Source organism: Rattus rattus, chromosome 12, assembly GCF_011064425.1.
Source record: "Rattus rattus isolate New Zealand chromosome 12, Rrattus_CSIRO_v1, whole genome shotgun sequence".
In the NCBI taxonomy this organism is placed as follows: domain Eukaryota; kingdom Metazoa; phylum Chordata; class Mammalia; order Rodentia; family Muridae; genus Rattus; species Rattus rattus.
Genome location: NC_046165.1, coordinates 3,336,837 through 3,360,244, shown reverse-complemented (window position 1 = coordinate 3,360,244; position 23,408 = coordinate 3,336,837). Strand labels below are relative to the sequence as shown.

Below are 23,408 nucleotides of genomic sequence, written 5' to 3'. Positions count from 1 at the left end.
CTCATTCTTGCCTTCTCTCCCCTGCTCCTTCTTGTCAAATAATTCATCCTCCTCCTCTCTCCCTCCCCTCCTCCCCTCCTCCTTCCCCCTTCCTTCCATCCTCCCCTCCCCCTCCCTATCCCTCCTTTTCCTGCCCCCTCTCCTCTCCTCTTTACCATGTCTTCCAGGCCACTAGAGCAGACTGAGTCATCCTTTGAGAAGTCCCGGGTGAGCAGACTCGATGAAGATGGGGTAGTTTCTGCCCCAGCCAATCCGTGGTCTCACCTCTGCTTTGCTCTGCACACAGGTCATTTTCAGAGCTTTGGAAGTAGACATGTGACCTGATCTTACTGTCACACCCCCACCTCCTCCGATGACAAAATCGGTTAGTGATTCTTATTGACCTCAGGATGACCCCTAATCAGAACACAGCCTGTCATGTCTTCCACACTCCACGGTCAGCTTCAACGTTCAGGTCCCGTCATTCCAGGCTCTGTGTGGGAATTCCCCCATGACCACATCTTTTAGATCTTAGAACTATGATGAGGGTGAAGCACCCACCAGGAATACACTTCTCTCTGTCACAGTACCTGCCCTGGGTTGGCTTGACTCTCCCTGATGCTCTGTGTAAGTTTTGCTGGTTCACAGACTAATGACATGTGTCATTTGGGTGTCTCTCAACTGCCACAGACGTCACAGGACGTGACATGTATTAGTGTTAAGCTGGAGAGACTTTCAAATGTGTTGATGTAAGCTTGCGACCCTGTCGCTATGTTTGGGTGGGTGGCTCAATTTTCCTGTGACCCAGGTAGTTGCCCTGTCCTGGTTTCCTCGTTTGCTCTGAGCAGGGAATGGCTGGATAGAATGGTGTTGTGAGAATTTTGGTTTCTTCTTCTAAGAAACCCAGTTATGCTATGTGACTGTGTTTTCATTTTAATCCTGGGCATGGGATATGGGGCTGCTTCAGATTGTCCACGGCAGACGACTTTGATTTATCCTGTGCTTTGGCAGGGCCATAGTTCTGCCCACTGAAGACAGTTCATGTTTCTGAATTCCCAGGACTCTTGAGAGTGTACGGACGTGAGAGCCTTGAGAGGCTGCAGCAGCTCCTGTTCTTGCTGCTGTTGCTACTTGTGGATTGCTGGGGACTGGTTGGCGATACCCCAATGACAAAGATTGGACTGTCCCCAAGCAACCTGATGCTCTAATCAGCAGGAAATAGCTTTCTACCGCCGCCCCCCCTTCTAACCGCTCTCTCTTACCTAGTGTTGAAAGGTTGGAAGAGATCGAAGTGGAGAGGGATGGTGGGTGTCAGAGCCCAATAAAGTAGCCAAAAAGTATAGGCACGGCATGGGCTGAGCATCAATAAAATCAAGTGAAGAGGCTGAAGCCACAAGGCCACTGAGTATGAGAGCCCAGGATTTCCTCCAGGTCTTTCCTGGGCCACATATTCACTGTCCAAGACAAACAGAAGGGAGGTTACACATAGCACCCGTCATGCCGGCCGGATTCTGGGTTTTCCCACAGGGGAGTATGTGGCTTATACTGGGGAGGTGAAGACAGCTCACAGGCAGGAACAGTTTGAGTACTCATGAGTACCTACATCCAGGGAGGGGAGAGCAGGGTTTGGGCACAGATGGACTGGGAGGTAGAGGTGGAGGGACAACAGGGCCCAGGGTGCCCAGCATCCCTCTATTTTGAAGAAGTTAAGGCCTTTAGGGAATGGCATGAAGTTACTAGCACAGCTGAAGGTGTACATGTAGCCAAATAGTGGCTAGTCCTTTCCGTGACCCGGAAAGCACACTGAGGCAGCCATCTAGAGAAGTTACTCCAGGACAGGCAACATGGCCTGGGAGACAGGTTCAGAAGTTATTGTGATCTCTCAAGATGGTGATGGTGAACTTACCATCAAAGGTGGCACCAAGGGAGAGAAGAGGAGGAAGATGAAGAAGGAAGGAGGGGGAGGGGGAGGGGAGGAGAAGGAGGAGAAAGAGGAGGAAGAAGAGGATGAAGAAGAGAAGGAAGAGGAGGGAGGGGAGGAGGAAGAGGAAGAAGAAGGAAGAGGAGGGGGGAGAGGGGAGGAGGGAGGGAAGGAAGGAGGGGAGAGGAGGGGAGGAGAGGAGAAAGGAGGAGGGAGAGAGGAGGAGGAGAAGAGGGAGGACAAAGAAGGGAGGAGGAGGGGGGAGGGAGGAGGAAGAGGAAGAAGAAGAAGGAAGGGGGAAGAGGAGGGGGAGGGGAGGGGAGGGGAGAAGAAGGAGGGTGGAGAGGAGGGAGGGAGGGGAGGGGGGGGGAGGAGGGGAGGAAGGGGGAGGAAGAGGAGGAAGAAGGAAGAGGGAGGAAGAAGAGGAGGGAGAAGATGGGAGGAGGAAGGAGGAGGAGGAGAGTTGGGTTAGAGCTATTTGGACAAGCCAAGAGAGTAAGCATGGGCTTCAGTGGCTCACAGCTCTAGATGATCTCCTGTCTGTCTAGAGGGAGGCTCAGGTGAAACAGTCTAGAAGGGAGGTGACAGTGTCTTGCTAAGTCTCGTTTTCACAAAGGTTGCTCTGATTTCCCAGAAGTCTGTCTGCCACACAATAGGAACTCAGGAAGCCATGGATGCTCAGCCTCATCTTCCACTCCCTCCTCACGGGGGAACAGGGTGGCAGGCGGGCATGGTCATTTGCCTATGTTTGCTAAGGTGGACACGACTTGGACCATGGTCTAAGTCACACACTGCGTAAGAAGACAGAATTCAAGTCCAGGCCCCTGGCTTCAGAGAGCAGAGGTGTCATCACTGTGCTTCACAGCATCTCACTGATAAATGCTTTTCCTTCTGGAGGGGACTGGGGGGATGGGCGGATGCCAGAGCCTGGAAGATGGGGAGCCCGGGAAGACCTAATGCTGGGAGGCCACATTCAGAATCTAGGGCAACAGCAGTTGAGCGCCAGCCAGAAGGTGACAGTCATGGTTGAAACTGGGCCATGACTGTAGGTCCTGACAGTTGGGTCAGAACTTCAAATGGCAACTCAGGTCTTCCCTGGAATGCAGCAGAGCTGGGTGCCTGGTGCCAGGGCTCTGTCGAAATGCCCGGGAGTTGCTGCTTTCAATGCACAGCCTGTGAACAGCCTGCCTGCAAGGGGCCAAGGGGGAAGCTTCTTGTTGAGGTAGTCATTCCTCGGTCCCTAAGGGGAAGGTTGCACACTGTGTTAGTATCAGGACCGCGTAAGCCTATGCTCACTGAAGACTGCCCTCTCCCACCACACGTGATAACTCTTCAGTTCCTCAGCCTGCCTCTTTAGCACCAAGCCTGTTTCCTGCCCCTGACCTGGCTCCGATCTCTGCCTTCTGTTTCCCACATTACAATCTTCCCGACATAATTTATGGGAAGACACGGAACGCAAACAAGCCGGTTAACATATCAGTAAGGAGAGGTTGCCGTCATGTTTCCTGTAGCAGCCCTGCAGAGTGTCTGGCTCAGAGGACACAGTGTGATTCTCACTGCCAGGTCCCGCTCCTCCCTGAGGATCCATTCCTGGGAGGCGCAGAGGTGGAACATGGGCACAGGGTACTGAGCCAGGAGCCTTGGCTGCACAGGAGTAGAGTTCTGCTTTGAGCCTCCTGCTGGAGTCTCCAAGGAAGAGCATCAGGCTGGGAGGCTGGTCAGGGCCCTAGCTCAGGTTGGCAGGCCACAGGGTCCTTATGGTGGAAATGAAACGTTGCCTTCCACAGAAGGCCGTGATGAGCCGGGGTCAGGCCCTGAGCCAATGCCATTCTATGGACAGAAGTACATAGAGGTACCATGCACAGAACCCCACCAGATCCATGTTGGCAGAACCCACAGTGATGTGTTCACTGGGTCAGGAGTTCCTTGGGTTTCCTGATGTTTCTGAAGCTGCCCCAGTGATGTGTTAGTATGGGGATAGTAGAACGGAGACCAACCCAAGACAGGCAAGTCTCCATTATTAGAATATCAGTTCCAGCTGACTTGGGCCAAAGAGAAATAGCAGTGACCAGTCAGCTTGCTTAGGGATGGTAACAGCGGGCTTTTATAGGTTTTTGGGAAGGGAGAAGGATGCTAAATTTTAGCTGTTGTCCACTCGTAATGAGTTTGCCTTTAAAGATAAATAGCTTGCCCTTATCCCTGGTGGTCTGAGGGCTGGCGACTTAAAGCAGAAGCCATTAAACCTTTTGTTGTTCAGTTAAAGGCTTTTCAGTGCTCTGGGTGTATCAGCCTGTAATTAGTGGGCACTCTTGCTGCTGCCATGTGAACTTGGCCTTGCTACTAGGGCTGATGGCCTCGGGTGCCTGAGATTCGAAGAAAGCCCGAGGTCAGGTGGAAGAGCCACATGACCACCCGTCACCGGCAAGTACAAGACAGAACGTCTCTCAAACGAACGCTATGTCTCCACGTGGAGCAGAGGTAAACCTGGAACCAAGTTGAAGACCCAAGGGGGTCAGCCAGACAGAGAAACAGATTTCAAATCTTATCCCATCAGGGGTGTACGGGCTTGAGTGCACAGTCGAATGCATTTAGCAGCAGCGGCCTTCGGGTTTCTGTGAGGTAACTTTGACAACTGCTAGGATAACCCACACGTATCAGAGGTATTATTTGTGGTTGAGCCACTTAGATGCTAATGATGTATTGTTTAGCTGTGTGACTTCCAAAATTGCAGTCTAGTTTTGTGACATAATCTAGTGCCAGTGACGAAGCTGTTGGGAGCACAAGGCTTAGGAACAAAAGAAAACACGTGAGACTTTTAGCAGGTCATGTTAAGGGGGCAGGGTTTATACGCCTTTTGTCTTTTTGTGGAGGTTCCAACTAGTTTCAAGTGGACAGCACAGGGCTGGGAGAACGGTGACATCTAAGGGTCTACTAGACGCCAGGCCCTGCACGTACAGCAAGCAACAGCCCTGTGAGGTCGGTGTGGCCAGAGACTATGACTCACTCGCCCCAAGGCATGTTACAGGTATGTGCCTGAGCTAGTATTCTAGTTCACAGACCTATCTGCTTCAACACCCTCTGAGAGCTGATAAGCTGGGACCTGGCCTTCCCTGGCCTTGAGGTGGCTGCAATGTGGCCATGTGTGGCAAAATCTCATTTTCATACTCACACCTCACCTTACATGGAGATGGCATTGATTGCTCCCAGAATGCTTTGCGTAGTAAACATGTTGACCGGCACTTGTGAACATCCTCAGGTCTAAGCCCATTTCTCAGGTAGTCAGGACCAACTGGAAACCTGTGGAAGTCTGGACTGGAGAATTGGATATATGTAGATATCAAACAGCAAACCAAATCACTAACACTCAGTGCAGAGATGGTGGAAGCTGGCCTATGGGTTGGCAGGGGACAATGGACACTGCTGTATGGCTGGTATACAAGATGACTTCAGGAAGTACCATCAGGGCCTAAGCCTGGACCAGCAGCAAGAGTGCTGAGCTCCAGGAATTAGACACAGATGCTGTGTGGTAGCCAGGGTGCTTATGCAGGTGATGTAGGAGGGCAAGGAAAAAGGCTGTCCCTGAAGGCTGTTGATGGTGGAAAAGAGTGTGGCTGGGCCCACTGCTGGTAGGGGTCATCCCTGGCATGAGCAAGAAAGGTTGGTGTCGGTCATCTTCATTTTGCATCATGGGTAGGCTCCAGCTAGGCAGAGTGGCATGCACACTAGAGCATCTCTGTAGAGCTCTGTGAAAGATTCACTTTCCATCAGTGGTCACAGAGCTTAGTCAGTGCTGAGAGGCTCTTAGCAAATGGCCATAGAATTCTGTGCCATCCTGGGGCTGAGGGTCATCATCTACCTTAATCTTCATCCTGGAGAGGCTGACGTCAGACACGGGCTGGTTGTTGGGCCACAGGGAATGAAGAGGTCTGTGGCTTGCAGTACAGCTACTCTCTCCAGAGACACATCCTCTCAGGATAGCACTGCCAATGAGTCCTAGGCAGTGGCTTCTGGGATGCGCATGGTGGGCCAGGAAGAACAATGGTGTCATGGACAATGAAGCAGGACTGGAAGACCAGGCTGCTCTGTCCACCATGAAGCAAAAGATGGTGGCCATCACTAAACCACCAACCAAAGAGTACACATGGGAAGATCCACGGTCCAACCGCATATGTAGCAGAGGATGGCATTGTCGGGGCATCAATAAGAGGAGAGGCCCTTGGTCCTGTGAAGGCTCGATGCCCCAGTATAGGGGGATGCCAGGGTGTTGAGGTGGGTGGGAGGGGAAGCATTCCCATAGAAGCGGGTGGGGGAGGGGGTATGAGAGAGGGAGGAACTGGGAAAGTGGATGACTTTTGAAATCTAAATATATAAACTATCCAATAAAAAAGAAAAACAATAAAAAAGAGGGTGGCCCTCAAACATAACAGAACAAAGGAGGGTAATTGCTGGTTTCCCCAGGGAACAAGGTGAAGTGGGTATCTTTGGCATCTCCAACCAGGCTGTATCCTGGGGGTGACACAAGCTTTCCTGGTAGAATACCATAGAGGGTGTTCCTCCTGTTCTCAGTCCTCATGTGAGACTTCTTTCTTTACAACATCCTTTTCACTCAATCGTCTCTGCCACACAGCTAATGTCCCCGTGTGTAGGATAAGAACAGATGGACACATTTCCCATAGAGTTCCCCTGCTCTCGTTATCTTGAGGTGGGATTAAAATGTTTGTTTATTATTAAAATGTCCTATGGATACATTTTCAAAGGGGAGAAACAGAACAGGTCAAGGAAATTCAAACAAATCCAGATCCAGTCGTCTCTTTCCTTTTTTTGATAGCGGTGGTGTTCAGCAATACTTTCCAATCCCACACAACTTCTAGGGACACACTGGAAGGGACACTGAGAAAATCAGACCCCAGCGGGAAGAAATCTCAGGGTCTCAGATTGAGGTCTCCAGCAGTTTGCTCAGGGAACTAACAGAAGTGGCACCCGTGGACGCATTGTGCGGGGTCTCGTCCATGGGAAGGCTCACCCACACAGGCGGGAGGAAGGTGGCAGCTGAGGTGTGGTTGCTCAACCTCTAGTTTAAGGGAAATGAGCTCCAAGCCTCGGAGAGGTAGAAGAGCTGGTAATTCAAGATGCTTTGGCATGGTGTTTTCCTGGAACAAAATATCCTTCAGTTGAGACAAGTTAAAATGTGTGGGCCCCGAAACAATGGGAGACTCAAAGGACAAAGTGAATGCTGGAAATGCAGGCAGGTGAAAGGTTTTGCCTTTCATCTGGTAGGGAGGATGATGGGGGTATTTCTATTCTAAAAATATCCCTCGATGTCTTACACATCGTATGGCACAACAGGTGCTGGCTTTGCGATCAGGAAAGATACAACAGGCGCTTCCTTTATGAAGGGAGAATGGAGAGGACAGCCCTGGGGTTCACCTAGGACATGGGATTGGGATCAGGAAGGGACTGTGTGCATCTGCACCAGTTTGAAGCTGGGATTATATTGGACATCTGAGACATCTAGAAACACGGGAAACGACGGAAACTTGAGTGTGGGACATGTTTGGGACACACACACCGAAATGAAAATTTAAATATTATACGATGGTTTACTTTAGGAGATCACAGTGTTCTTTCTATTAGCGTGTCTCACTGTCAACTCCTGTGTTTTACTTCATTCTTATTAGCTGCCAGGATGCTATTGGGCTTAATTTGGGCTTAATTCATGTTGTCTGTTCAAACGTATAACCATCTCCTTCTTCCTTTACTGCTGTTTTTCTACATTTGCTTGGATCCTTTAATAGGACGTGTGATACAAGCTCCCTAAAGTCCCTTTGATGTAAGAGGCACAGTTACAAATCACCTCATTTGACAGAAATGTGTCTGAGAGGTCAACGTCAAAACTCAGAGGTGGTGATGGGATTCCATGCTTGGGGCACTGGAGAACCCAGCCATTGGACTCCTCATCCGGGCTACTTTCACCATGTTAAGCTAAGCAGTGCATCAGGGTGGTTTCGTGACACCTTGTCTAGGGTGGTGACAGGAAGAGCCCCATTGTCTTCTGAAACTCCTTGACCAGGAAAAGGTGGAGAGTAGCTTACCAGGCGACATGGCCGGGTTTTGTTCCTCCACTCCCCCGGAAGACCTTTCTTAAGAGTCTGTCCAAAGAGCCCATCAAACTCGCTCCTAACAATGTCTGCTTTCCAGTGTTAGTTTCAGGCCAGAGGTTGGTTCTCCAAAGACTTGCTGTTCTTATTTTGACTGTGGATTGGCAATGTTTTCTGCTCAAATCACTCGTGGGCCTTCGAGCCTCTCTCCACGTGTCCCCAGGGGGAAGCGTACCCATCATGCTCATGGATAGGAATCTTGTTTCAGCGTTTTGCTCAGGTAGTTGTCCTCTCCAAGTGTCAAATGGGCAACTCAAGACGAGAGATCAATACTTCCATGGTTCTGGTGGTTGGAGGTCCAAGAAGAGGATCTGGCTGGGTTGGTTCTTTCTGAGGTCTGTGAGAGAAGAATTTGCTCCAGGTCGCATTAGCTTATAAATAGCTGTCTATATCTTCATGAGGTGTTCCGTCTGTGGCGTTTCTTTTTTTCCTTTATCAGTAAACTTGGATTAGGGCCACCCTAATAATGTTAGGGAATTAGGCTGAAGATTCTCATTCTCATTCCTAATCCAATCATACTCTGAAATATTGAGGTTTTGGACCTCAACTAGGAAAATTTGGGGAATATGTGCAAACCTGGGAGACGGAAGGCTACAGACCCACAGGGTCCCCATTGCTAGGCATTGAGAGCGGCAAATCAGCCTCCAGCAAACAACCCCAGCTGTTCCACTCACTGACCATTCTGATCAGTTTTCTCCATCTGTCTGGATTTGATTCCCATGAGAACATGCCCTGACCTGACACAGATAGGCAGACTTCTGAAAGGCGGTTGTCCTAAGCCTGCTCCACTCCAGAGCTGCTGGGTCTGTCACATTCTGTTTTGCTCAGGACCAGCTTTGGGCCTCCTCCCCATGACACAGCATCTAAGGAAGGTCAGCTTAATTCACATCCGGATCATTGGCTGTGCAACCTCTGAGGTCCAGACCCGGGTGGTGCTGCTCAAGTTGTGAGGCGTAGCAGTTCAGTATCACTCCTTGTCCTGGCTTCCTGGACAAGGCACAGGAAGTTCTCAGGCGTGCCCTCCGTACTGACCACTAGCACATCCAGAAGTGCCACTCTGCCATCTCAACCAGTGGGGCCACATTCTAAATTCTAGTTGATACAGACCTGAAGGAACCAGTGTTCTTGTCTTTGTCAAACAATAAGGGCCTCCTCCCTCAGCCTTGGTTGTTCCAAGGGTTGGGGTCCCATGAGGGAGGACCAGTGTTGGCTCCCATTGACTTGTGAGGGAGCTGGCTTAAGTCCACATAAGACAAGGCTGCAAACCTGAGGTTCTCATGCTGAGTCTCTTATTCAATGTTTGTGCAGCACAAGCTCAGACTCTCACCACACAGTGGGTCCATCTATAAGACTCCTCCAGTGGTGAGGCTGGTCAAAAATGGCATTCTCATTGACTCAGAAATTAATTCATTCCTAAGGATTTATTCTTTTGACACACACACACACACACACACACACACACAGACACACACACATGACATACAGACACACACACAGACACACACACATGACATACAGACACACACACATGACATACACACAGACATACACACACACATGACATACACACAGACACACACAGACACACACACATGACACACACACACACACACAGACACACACGACATACACATAGACACACACACACAGACACACACACAGACACACACACATGACATACAGACACACACACAGACACACAGACACACACACGACATACACATAGACACACACACACACATGACATACAGACACACACACATGACATACACACAGACACACACACACAGACACACAGACACACACACATATGACATACACACAGACACACACACATACAGACACACATATGACATACACACAGACACAGACACACACACATACAGACACACACACACACACACACACACACACACACACACACACACACACACACCAGAACTTTGAAAGTAGAGGAATATGAACCTCTTGGGCACTTGAGGCCAGCCTGGTTGGTCTACATAGCGAGTTCCAGGTCACCCCACTGACACTGTTTTTTAAAAAATGTGCAAATTATATTTCTGCTTATGCACATTTTCTCTCCTGTTAGAGGATCGCCTTGATTTTTATTCTCCTGGACATGCTACTTGCTCTTGGTCCATGGACATCACTAGTTTCTCTTTCTCGCTGTCTTTTGTTGGTTCTCCATCTGTTGCCTCTTTATACTGGAGAGGCCCAAGGCTTAGTTCCTGACCGCTTCTCTGTCCACACTCACTGCAGGAGCTACCTCAAATGAGTTACTTTACTTGTTGCTGTGAGCTGATACTTGCGAAGAAGCAATTTACGGGGGCTGGGAGGCCTGGAAAGATGACTCAGCAGTTAAGAGCATGTATTGCTCTCATAGAGGACCTGAGCTTAGTATCCAGCACCTACCTACACGGAGTGACTCTCACATTTCAGTGCAGATATGCAACTCCTGCCCCAGGGAATTCAACAATATCTTCTGGTTTCTAAGGGGATCTGCACTGGCCCATACATGCCCCCCACCTACCACACACAACACAAATGCTTATAATTTATTTAAATAATTTTAATATAAAACTCTACATATTTTTTAAAAGAAGCAACTTAATGAGGTGATATTCCTTCTGAGGAGAAGTCTGTCCTGGCAGGGGAGGCATGGCGGTCAGTGGCACTGCAGTAACTGGAGCTCTCAGTACCTACTTACTCAGGTCCCAGGGTACCAGGAAACAGAGACTGCACTGGAGCCCCGTTTACAGGTATCTCTCGATCTAGGCAACTCCACAGGGGAACTGCTCAGGGCTGCTCCTCCATCCCTCCAGGGTCCAAATCTGTTTTCAATGTATGATGGATTTACTGAGACACACTCCCATCATAAACTGAGGGAGCACCTGTGTGTTGTTATTAATTATAATAACCACATTATAATTGTAAGGTAATTTCAATGGCCACAATTGTAACGTAAACCTTACCCATGGGGATGGCACAGTCAAGTGGGGGAACTTACTACTAATGTTGCTCAATTAACATAGCATCAAACCGCCCTCTAAATATCTTACGTTTGTACCTAAGGACCAATGATTCTCAACCGTCCTAATGCTGTGACCCTTTAATAGAGTTCTTTATGGTGTGGTGGTCTCCAGCCATAAAATGATTTCATTCCCACTTCATAATTACAATTTTTCTGTTGTTATGAATCATAGTATAAATATCTGATATGTAGGATATCTGATATGACCCTGTGAAAAAGTTGTTTGATCCCCAGTGGAGTCGCAACCCTCACGTTGAGAGCCATGGTCACAGACAAAAGCCACCTTCGGCTTTAATTAGAGAAATCTCTCTCTGCAACGAATGCAGATTCGCGGTTGCTCAATATGCTGAGAATGAGTGACAGTTGAGTTAAGCCGTAAATAAGACATTTACAGCACCACGTCTAAGGCTCGGGAATACTGCAGATGAGGACATCAGAAAAAGAAAAGCTGAGAGATATGGAGAAGGGCCGCAAAATGCTGTTTTCTAAGCATTCGCGATCCCTGCAACCATGAACTCACAGCAGCTGCTGTCACTTGTACAGGGCCTGCACAAGACTGGCCCTACCAGCAATTAATCCCACATGGGGATGGCTAACAGGGTCCTACCCTTGCTGCTGAAGTGCTAGCTACTGATCAGTTCTTGGAGAGGGGCAGTCACAGTCTTGTATACTCTCTTCTGGGCCTGTCAGGCTCCAAACCCAGGCTACACAGATGGAGTGGGTCATAAAATCAAAATGTGAGGAAAAACAGGTAGGGAAGTGGGTGGGGAGGAGACAGACAGGGCTGGGAGGTGTTTAGAGAGGGTGGTGTGTGAGAGCAACTGGCACGTACAGCACACAGGAATGAGACAGGCTTAAGTAATAAGAGATTTTATTAGGCTCACAGTGTCAGCAACTCTGTCCGTGGTCAGCTGGCTCCGTGGGTTCACAGCCTGCTGTAAGGCAGGACAATATGGTGGAAGGCACAGTAGAACACATTACTCACTTCCCGCCCACCAGGAAGCAGAGAGGGCACAGTGCACGGTGGGCTTTGTCTGTGGTGCTCTGGTTCCGTCTGGATCCCTGCCTTGTGGATCGTGCTGGTCACTGGTGACTCCTGCTCAGGAGGGACTCCACATGTGAGTGTCTCTGAGAACTCCCCACAGGCCTACCCAGGGTGTGCATTACTAATCGTGGTGCATCTCAATCCAACCAAGGAGGAAGTTAAGAGCGGTCAACCCAAACCTGCCCCTTGTCATCTTGACATCTGAGAACACTTGAAGTCATATCTACTTTCCAAATGAAGACCTGAGCACAGTCCTCATGTGATGCTGCCATCGTGTACGCAACTGGGATGCGCTAGCTCCTTCCTCAAAGTCTCACCAGCTTCCGTATTGCTCAAAAAACTGAGTAGAAATCTCCTCGGAGGCTCAAGGCAAACTCCTGCCTGGCTGTAGGAAGTGGTCACTTCAGGATCCGTACCTTCCACTTCTAGGAATCTCAGCCAGAGTCGTTGCCTTAGATCTTCTAGGGCCTCTCCTCATCCCAGGTCTTTGGCCTGTCCCAGAGATTGCCCCCATCCCCCAGCCAATCTCCCCTCTCTCTCCCCTCTCTCTCCCCTGCTCTCCCTAGATATGAACTCCCCTCCCCCATACCCCACTCTCCCTCTATCCCCTCTTCCACCCAGTTCCTCCCTCCCTCCATCCACCTCCGATATCCATTTTATCTCCCCTTCTGAGAAAGATTCAACCACCCTCCCTTGTCCCCTCCTTGTTGTTTGGTTTCTTTGGGTCTACTGATTGTAGCATGGCTTCCCTGTACTTTACGGTTAGTATCCACTTATCAGTGAGTACATACCATGCATATCCTTTTGGGTTTGGGTCACCTCACTCAGGATGATACTTTCTAGTTCCATCCATTTGCCTTCGAAACTCAGGATGTCCTTGTTTGTAATGGCTGAGTAGTACTGCACCGTGCGGCTGGACCACATTTTCTGTATCTATCCCTTGGGTGAGAGACATCTGGGTTGTTTCCCGTCTCTGGCTATGACTAAAGCTGCTGTGATCATGGTTAAGCAAGGGGAAAGGGATCTGTGCTCACAGTTTCCAAGGTTGCCAGCCATGGTTCGATGGCTCCAGCTTGTGACAAGGCAGTCCGTGGTGAAGAGCTTAGAGTAGAGACGGCTTGTCTGCACACTGGGATCCTTCCTAGTTTCCATATTCATTCAACTCGGGCCCTGCCAACCCCTCGTGCCACCCACATTTAGGATGGGGTTTTCTCCCTCGGTGGCTGTGCCTCACTGACCGCCTAGGTGACCCTCAATCCACTCAGGTTGGTGATCAAGAGCAACCGTCGTATGTGCGAAGTATTGATTAGAAATGAGTTCACACATTTTTAATATAAGAAGCAATTTTTTTCTTAAATATTTTTGGTGCATTTTTGTGGATGAAAAAAAAAAAAAAAACCACACAGGCTTGGAAGGCTGGTTCTGAAATTGAACTATAAAAAGCCGCAGTGGACACGTCTGTCTTACAACCCTATTCCCTGTGGCATTTCTAACACGATGCTGTGTTCTTAAGATTTTAAGAGGGCAGAACTCCTGCTGTGTGTTCTTACCCTGAAAAATAAAAGCAAAAGTAGGTTGAGGGCACAGCTTAGTGACAGCCTAGCATGTGCCAGGCCAATCCATTTCCAGCACTGAATAAATAAATAAATAAATAAATAAATAAATAATAAAACAAAAAGGAAACCTTGAATGTATTTATTCACATCTGACTCAGATTATATATATTAAACGTGTGTAGACTTTTGATATACACGTTCACCATCTAGACCAATCTAATCTCTGTGACTAGGGATTTTTTTTTTTTAACACTATACCATGCCTCATTTAAAGATCCCCCATTAAGGCAATCGAATGTGTGTAGCGCAGGCTAACCTTACACTCACTATGTTCCTGAGTCTGCTTCTCCACTTAAGAGCTTCCCCTTGAGTAAACCGTTACCCGTGGTTATCTTTTTGTTACTCGTGGGTTCTCCTTCAGCCTGGGCTGGCTACACACAGCCATTCTTTCCACGTAGAAGTCTGTGTATACCATTTAATTCCCAGGCAGCGAGTGTCCCTAGCAAGGACCTACCTAGAGTTTTAATCCTGCAGTTAGTTACTTAAAAAATCAGTATTCTCAGAGGGGGAACTAAGAAGCTGCTGTTCCCTGATAATTATATGGTTTCTGTTAGGGAAGACGAGACGGATGTGAAGGTGGACGTGGCGAAGGTCGGGTAACATGAACGTCCCATCGCTGACCGTACATGTGAATTATCAGAAAGCCAGATTCTGTCATGTATACTTTTCCATCGATTAAACACACTACAATCTACGTAAACACTCTAAAATGTACTACTAATTAGCAATAGTTTTCCCTAAGAAAGCACTATTTTATAATTTTTAAGTTACCGTCACTATCTGTGTATGGGGTTGGAAATAACCCTGTGACATTCTCTCTCTTCACCTTTATGTGGGCTCTGAGGGGCTGGACTTAGACTGTCAGACTTACAGCGTACATACCATGAGCGTCTCCCCCGCCCCGACCTGTCACCTTATATGAAAATTAAACTACTTTGTATGAACTCTCAGGAATCTCCTTCCCCTTCCCCACTGCTCCTTACCTCTGTGCTGTAGTGACTGAAGGCGACTCCCTTTCTATACCCGAATGGCTCTGGCTTGTCCTCAGCTATACAGGGTGTCCGTCTAGCTCATGGCCACCACAGAGAGGGCGCCTTTCTCTACTCGTGCAGTGAGTGAGGGTTGGCCACCTTCCAAACAACCTCAGCTTCCAGGGACTCTTTCTAGGCTTTTGCTTACCTCTCATGACTTGAATTTTATGACTCCGAAATGAGGTGTTTATGACTAGTAAATCCAGCTCAATGACAAGGCTCTAAACCTACTTGTGACGGTGTTTGAGCTGAGGCTTATGACGTGGGGCTGGTGTGTCAGAGACTCGGAGGAACCTAAACGAAGCCATTCCTGAAGCTCTGAGTCTGAAGCAGATCGTCCTGGGCATCAGCACACCCGTCACCATCTCTGGTCTCTTTTTCCAGCTTCACCTCAGCTCTAACAGAGAATGTTTCAGACCCAGCACAGTCCTTAGGGCCCACACATCACAGTGGCCTTTCATAAGGGTGGGGTGTACCATCATGGCTGCCTAAGAATCTCTGGGAGAGATGACTTAACCACTGTATCCCAGAGTGCTCCTCTCAGCAGCAAGTCATGGAGAAGACAGACGTGAGCTCTGACAGAGCTGAAAGGAGGAAAACCAGACTGAAGCATCTCCTGTTTCCAGGCAGTCATTGGTACATCTCAGGGCCAGCTACACAGTCACCCGAGTCCTCTGTGAGCATAAACTCCCAGTTCCACCTTTTCAAATCTGTGTCATGGAAACTTCCAGAAAAGCAGAGAACTGGTGTTCAGGGGTCCATTCACTCAACCACAGCTTTGACAACTGCCAACACTCCGTCCATCTTACTGTATCCATCCGCACTTTTTTTATTTTAGAGAAAATTATGTAATGTTATTTCACCACTAGGAACCCTGTCCTTTTGGGGGGATTGCCAAACAAAAAAATATTCAGTGTTTATTACCAGAAAATCAGCAGTGTTATTTTTAATACAGTTGGGGTACACGATATTTAATTACAGCAGGGCAGTGATTCCAGTTAAATTAAAAACCTTTATTTTCCCAAATATAAAATTACTAAATTAAAGTCTTAAAAGAAAATATAACATGGTGAAAACTTTAAATTATCCCTCCACTCACCACAGGGTTCAGGGTTTACCAATCACATACTCCACCATTTTGGCAAAAGGATGAATTTCTTTTTAAAAACAGTTTATAAACCTAACATAGCAAAGACTGTATACATCTCCATATTGCACTTCTTATGTACAAGAATAAACAGTGAAGTCCAATGTGTTTGCATATACCGAGAACAGCACAAATGGGTCACGAATAATAAACTTAACACGGACACTGATGTATTAAAAGTGTAGAAATGTAGTAAGTACGTGGACTCAGCGAGGAGGCCGTATTAACAGAACATATGTACATGGGGTTTTAGGTTTTAGCATAGGTGTGTTCGCTAGTACAGGCCTTTGGTTCTATGCTGCTGACTAGGCTTAGGCTCACACTCAGCTTCTGAAGTGCTCATGTTGTCAACACAAGGCATGAATATAAAGGCTCTAAGTCTCCTCATTCACTAGTAAAAAATCTCAATAGTCAATTCCCTTCAGTCATCAAAACTAGACACAAAAATAGTTCTTGTACTCAACCTGAATGTGCCACAGGGAGAAAAATATTTTCAAGATTTTTCCAGCTTAGTCCCCATCCCCAGGTTCAGTGCTGCTGCATCTGCTACAGGTGTCCCAGCACAGCTGGTACAGATGTCCCAGCACACCTGCTACAGGTGTCCCAGCACACCTGCTACAGGTGTCCCAGCACACCTGCTACAGGTGTCCCAGCATACTTTCCCTCTTTTCCTTTAGACCATTTATTTTAATACTATACTGTAAGAAGAATAAAATTGAACTGCAGTCCAAGAGTATCCACATACACCTGTTAAGACATGAGGAAAACTAAATATTGCCAGTGAGATTTAAAAAAATATGTGCACCTTCCCCCAACTCCTATAAAATCTGCTATTAAATATCACAGTCCAGGCTCTTTCTCTCTCCCATTCCCCATGGCTTCTTCCTGTGCTTGGCCACACCAGTGATTAGCTCTGGAAGTCGTCCTGAGTTTGCACATGACAAAGCATGTCCCCATGTGTGGTTCATGAGGTAAAGTCACACAACTGAGGATGAACTGGTCAACCCTTGAACCACTGTGCTTGTTGGTGTCCCGCTGATGGCGTTGAAGATGTGCAGGGAATTTGGTAGCACGCTTGTCTTCTCCTCCAGGGGGCAAATCTTGAGGTACAGAAAGACAGTGTTATCAAAGTGCAAAGCTATGGCAGGCAGCCAGTCATCTCAGGTGACGTCCCGATTCCCCATTCAGCTGCTGTGCCCTGAAAGGGCAGAAAGGTGAGCCCACCTAGGCTTGGGCTTCAGCCGTTTGCATAGATGGTTTGGCTTATCTACAAATGCCCACCTTCCAAGCAGATTGTAAGGAGAACATCAAAAAGACTGCACTTTCCTTCAGGACTTAATCGATGGGAGCCTTCTAGGCTTCCCAGATCTGAGGTCTATCTCTCACCTCCACTGAGACGTGAACTCGTCTTGTGTCCTGAAAAAACCCTTTGGAAGTGAATTTGTATCATCCGACTTTCTCTCCTATCTCCCCCTTTGGAAGTGAGTTTGTATCATCCGACTTTCTTTCCTGTCTCCCCCTTTGGAAGTGAGTTTGTATCATCCGACTTTCTCTCCTATCTCCCCCTTTGGAAGTGAATTTGTATCATCCGACTTTCTCTCCTATCTCCCCCTTTGGAAGTGAGTTTGATTCATCCGACTTTCTGTCCTGTCTCCCCCTTTGGAAGTGAATTTGTATCATCCGACTTTCTCTCCTATCTCCCCCTTTGGAAGTGAGTTTGTATTATCCGACTTTCTCTCCTGTCATCCGACCTCTCCTGTCTCCCCCTTTGGAAGTGAGTTTGTATCATCCGACTTTCTCTCCTGTCTCCCCCTTTGGAAGTGAGTTTGTATCATCCGACTTTCTCTCCTGTCTCCCCCTTTGGAAGTGAGTTTGTATCATCCGACTTTCTGTCCTGTCTCCCCCTTTGGAAGTGAGTTTGTATCATCCGACTTTCTCTCCATCCGACTTTCTCTCCTGCCTTTGGAAGTGAGTTTGTATCATCCGATTTCTCTCCTGCCTCCCTTTGGAAGTGAGTTTGTATCATCCATTTTCTCCTGCCTCCCCCCTTTGAAGTGAGTTTGTATCATCCGACTTTCTCCCTGCCTCCCCTTTGGAAGTGAGTTTGTATCATCCGCCTTTCTCTCCTATCTCCCCCTTTGGAAGTTAGTTTGTATCATCCGACTTTCTCTCCTGTCTCCCCCTTTGGAAGTGAGTTTGTATCATCCGACTTTCTCTCCTGCCTCCCCCTTTGGAAGTGAGTTTGTATCATCCGACTTTCTCTCCTGCCTCCCCCTTTGGAAGTGAGTTTGTATCATCCGACTTTCTCTCCTGCCTCCCCCTTTGGAAGTGAGTTTGTATCATCCGACTTTCTCTCCTGCCTCCCCCTTTGGAAGTGAGTTTGTATCATCCGACTTTCTCTCCTGCCTCCCCCTTTGGAAGTGAGTTTGTATCATCCGACTTTCTCTCCTGCCTCCCCCTTTGGAAGTGAGTTTGTATCATCCGACTTTCTCTCCTGTCTCCCCTTTGGAAGTGAGTTTGTATCATCCGACTTTCTCCTCCTGCCTCCCCTTTGGAAGTGAGTTTGTATCATCCGACTTTCTCCTGTCTCCCCTTTGGAAGTGAGTTTGTATCATCCGACTTTCTCTCCTGTCTCCCCCTTTGGAAGTGAGTTTGTATCATCCGACTTTCTCTCCTACCTCCTTTTTTCAGGTCTTACAGAGGATGGGGTGTAGGATTTGCCCTCTAGCTGCATGGAGACTCAGAAGAACAGACCCACACAGCTCTGGAAAGACCAAAGGCACTAGGCCAGGTCACATTTCTTTCTGTGATGGGCTCTGAAGGGTTTAGTCTTCACAGATGCTGAGGCAATGGGATGCTTAGAGGCCACTGCAGTTACTAAGCTCAGTCTGGGCGCTCATAGATCCAACCCAACAATCTCTCTACTTCTGTCCTCCTTGATCCTGACCGTAGGTGCCCGCTGATCAGGCGCTCCATCCCACAGGAATCTGGAGGTTCCGAGGAAAAGGTCTCAAGCTTTCTCCAGCAGTTTGTTCCCATGAGCCTCCTCTCCCTTGTGCTTAATTATTCACACATTAATGATTTAATCATTTCCATTTTTTCTACTTTTAGAAATGACCAGAAGAGAGGCTTTTCACTGCACATGCACAAACCCACAATTGCTCAAACTGGGTCAGAACCATATGTGATTCGGGTGAGGGAGACAGTTTATCAGGAAAATAAAACAAATGGTATTACCATCCCATCTGAGCACATGCGGCATGGAGGAGGGGAAAAAAGCAAGGATGTTAAAGATCAAATGATCAAGTTAGTTCTGCACAGCCCCAACTGATGCATCCCCCACACGACCCCTACACCTGGGGCTCAAACACTGCAGAAGAAGGGTGGAACTATCGTAGGAGCCAGAAGATGAGGGTTTCTGCGGCTAGACTGTGTGTGTTCTATAGAAGACAGGGAAGCAGCCCTGTGATAGCTTAACAACACGGCTGCCTAGACAGGGCCTGAGAAATGGCAACACTGACTGCATGCTAACAGGGATGGGGAGGTCTCACAATGGGGGATCTCACAAGTCCAGCCTTATGAAGAGCTAGAGATAGTTAATGGCTGCTGAGAAGGAGAGAGCATCCCAGCTGTCAGCTCTAACACTACACATAGGAGCAACACCAAATGAACGCAGGAGTTGGATTTACAAATTTATGTGCAGAGCAATGGTAGGTAAGAAATAAGGAACCACGAGTTTGAGAAGGTGTGTGCATGTGAGAGACTGTGCATGTTTGTGTGTGTGAGAGAGAAAGAGACAGGTGTGTGAGAGGTGAGAGGGGTGTGTGAAACACACACACTCACAGAGAGGGGGGAGCATTGAGGAGGTAGGTATCCATATATGAATTTCTCACAAAAAAATAAAAAGAATTTTCCAGTTATCACGTGACAAGGCAAGCTGACAAAAAGTCTCAGCCTCCATCCTGCAAGGCCAGAGACAGTGACTCGGGCGACCGACAGGGCGTGCGTGAGATCCAGGAGCTAATGTAATAGGTACAGTGACTGGACTTGATGTGCGCGTTGCCCTTCGACATCTGCCTAACACCCTGGCTGGAAGTGTCCTCTGATGCCTGCTGGGAGCACGTGGAGAATTCACATAGGAAGGACAGGAAGCACAAGAGGTCGGGAAGGATGCCCTTGAAGAGATCCGTGGAGTAAGGAACCCTGTGTGTTCTCCGGGCATGACAACTGTTCACCTGGAACAATTCCACTTTATGCTAAGATGACAAAAGTCACCTACGGTCACCAACAGGTAACCAGGCTGGCCAGCCCTGTTCTGTCGAGGGAGGCGGTAAGCACAGCATGGATGAGGTTTCTCTGCCTTGCTTGGCGTAGGCGAAGGTGAAGCTTAGGAAACATGGAGAAAGATGCTGCCCCTCCCCCCCCCACAGTGCTTCACAGTGTGCCACAGAGGTGACACGGGGGCACTTGCTGCTGGTTTCTCTGAGTGATCTGGGTTAGTACAGCAGGGTGTGGTATGTTACACTTTTTTCAGAAATGATAATTCCAGAATATTGGAAGGCGTAACTGACCATTAGGAGTGTTTCAGACCCCATCATCCCCGCACGCTGCCCGGGCCAGCGGGGTCCTTACTTGCTCACGCATGATGTCGGAGAGCTCCTTGGCCATCTCCCGGTAGTTGGCCTTCATCTCTTCCTGGTACTCCAGCTGGTCCTCCTTAATCAGACGTTCGTTCACTGCCAAGGCTTGGCCGCAAGCTTCCACGAATTGCCTGAGTGAGGTGAGAGGGGAGAAAGGCAAGTAGGAGGAGGTTGGTCCAGCTGGAACCGGAACTGAGCTGTGGTTTCGATCTGTAACCCCTCAGACATCCGTTGTTAAGTGTGGTCCCCAGTGTGGTGCTATTGGTGGGTGACGGAGGTTCGGGGTAGGACCCAGTGGGAAGCCTGAGGGGTGTTGGCGGCATGGCAGTGAGGGGGCTGTAGGGCTCAGGACCCTTCCTCGCTCTCCTCTGCTTCCTGGCTGCGACATAAGTGACTGCGACACACTCCTCCCCACAGGCCCCAGACAATCTCAAACACTGAGCCCGAGTCAGCCTTTCCTCTTCATAAGCAAACTGCCTCAGCTCTCATCTGTTCGTCTTAGTAACTTAAGGCTGACAACCATGGAGAACCAGGTAAGTTTCTTAAAGAGGAACTTCAGCGTGCTTTACCTGAAAACTTCCTTCAGCAGCTTCACCTTATTGTCAGGGTATCTCTTTGTGTTGGTGTCATCGAGGAAGGCTCGGGCGTATGCTAGCGGGCCAGCATTGACCTGGGGAAAGCGCAGAGGTTTGACACTGTGTTAGAGGAAAATGGCTGCTGTTATTTATTTGTGCTGGTTGCCACGGAGTCCAAAGGCTGTTTAAGCGAGTCAGTCAGGATCACTGACTTTCATGTACATGAAGGCCAAGAAAAACAAACCATAAACTCAGTTCCATCATCATACCCTGCTCGATTGATCCCATCGCCTAAGCCCTCCTCTGGGTCTTGTTCATTTTATGTTAGAGAGAGCCAGGGTAGGGAACGCACGCACGCACGCACGCACGCACTCAGAGCTGAGCAACTAGGATGTGAAACAACAGAGCCCAGGTCTCCAAACCCATGAGGACGGTTCCTTCAAACAGGGTTTAAGACAGCGGGGTTTGTGTTACACTGTACTGACCTGGTGAATCTGGTGAGAAATGAAACATAGGGCAGTGCTTTTGTGTGTGCACGTATGAGTGTCCGTGTACATGTGTTTATGTGTAAGCTAGAGGTCAGACATGTCTTTATCACTCCACTTTTTTTTTCGAGCCAGATTCTCTTACTGAATAGACTAGATCTCCCAGACAGTGACTTGACTCTGCCTCCCTGGTGCTGGGATTACAGTGCTGGCAATCTGAACTCAGCCTGCACAGCAAGCAATTGACTGGCTGAGCCATATTCCCAGCTCCTACAGCCATGAAACAAAACCAAAGCCCTGCTCATCTCACGGGACTGTGCAGGCAGCCAGGGCCAACCGTGCTGCTGACTTGTGCTGAGTTGTGCTGGAGATCAAAGATTATCAACATTTGGCAATGTGGCAGGGTGTCGCCAATTCTCTACCCGCCAACTAGAGTTCTCTGAAGTTGGAATTTATTCCACACAATTCAGAAATGAGGCTAGATCCTGGGATATGGAAGACAACATTCCGGGAGCCTCAGAGAGCTCAGGGAAGGACTGCCCAATCTCTTCTGGAGGGTCTGATGGGTTTAGCAAGGGAGGGAATGCTGTTGGTGTGGAGCTCTGATCGTCATGTAGAACTGAGCAAGGGGACTTCGCAGCCGCTATGGGGACACAGGGAGGCAGAAGCCAGGGTCAGATGCAAGGCCTCAGCCATGGAGTGCTAATTTCCATGGTGTCTGAATGTGGCAGCCTCTGCATCAGGCTGTGTGGAAATCAAGCTAATGGAGGACAACATAAAGACTATCTCATGTGTGGAAACAGAGACGGAGAGGGTGATTGCTGAGACTATGCAAAACATAATACAGTAAGGTCATGGAGTGCCATGCTAAAGAGCTAGGGAGAGCGAGAGTCACTGGAATGCTGAAAGGAAAGAGAGCTAACTTTCTCTGGCCTCCACTCCATTACCCAGGTGGGCGCCGGTGTGAACTTCCAGTCTTTGTTTCAGCATGGGCTTCATTGTTCTGTAAGGTGACTGGGTATCTTAATAAACTCGAAGGTCATTGTCATATGGTACTGCATTCTTTACCCTCTAGAGAGTTCAAGCCCTCTGGCCCTGCCCCTTCACTGGTCTTCGAATAGAGGCTCCAAGTTCCCAGGTCAAGTCATCAGGAGACATTTTTAGCTACAGGAAAGGTGGCCTCTGGCTGTTGTACAATCACGTTGTTGCTAGAATGCCATTAATCCCTTTATAATAGTCCCTTTGTCATTTAGGCTTATAGGACATGAGCGAGTGACTAAAAATATCTACAAATACTTCAGTGGTCAATGACATTTGGTAAAGAACCAGCTCGAAACTCAGGGCTCCTTCTGTGTACTCCTGAAGAAGCAGAGACAAAAGCTGACTGCAGAAACTGAGTCCCGGATGCTGAACGTACACAGTACATGTCTTTGTTTACAGAAGCCCTTGTAGACTACACTTGGACGAAACAACTATGAACTCCAGGGGCACATGGAGGAACAGACAGGTGCTTGAATTCCTTATGTATGTATAAAGCTGGTCGCTTCAGGGAGCGGATTTAAAATTTGCCTATTGCCTAGTTAACTGTCTGAAATAACTTTAAAAAGAGAACATTTCTTTCAGGTATATAGCTTGATAATTTTTCACATATGAATTTCATATGTGAAATTTCAACATATGAATCATTACAGGTGTCACCACATGTGCTAGGCATTTCTCTGAAAGGACAATCAATCAATCATCAATCAATAAGCCAATAAAACCAACAGTAGTGTCCCTG

The 23,408-nt window shown here is 48.3% G+C and overlaps 1 protein-coding gene across 5 annotated transcripts in view; it reads right to left on the bottom strand.

Annotated features, from left to right (window-relative positions):
• Window positions 1–15,672: 15,672 nt before the first annotated feature.
• Dock9 (dedicator of cytokinesis 9) overlaps window positions 15,673–23,408 on the bottom strand; it is a 256,367-nt gene continuing 248,631 nt past the window's right edge. For all 5 annotated transcript variants that reach the window (XM_032917515.1, XM_032917513.1, XM_032917510.1 and 2 more), the window contains 3 exons: window positions 21,138–21,238; window positions 20,561–20,699; window positions 15,673–17,028 (listed from right to left, as the gene is read on the bottom strand). In XM_032917515.1, coding sequence (XP_032773406.1) covers window positions 16,906–17,028; window positions 20,561–20,699; window positions 21,138–21,238 — 363 coding nt within the window. In that variant the 3' untranslated portion in view covers window positions 15,673–16,905. The remainder of the gene's footprint in view (window positions 17,029–20,560; window positions 20,700–21,137; window positions 21,239–23,408) is intronic.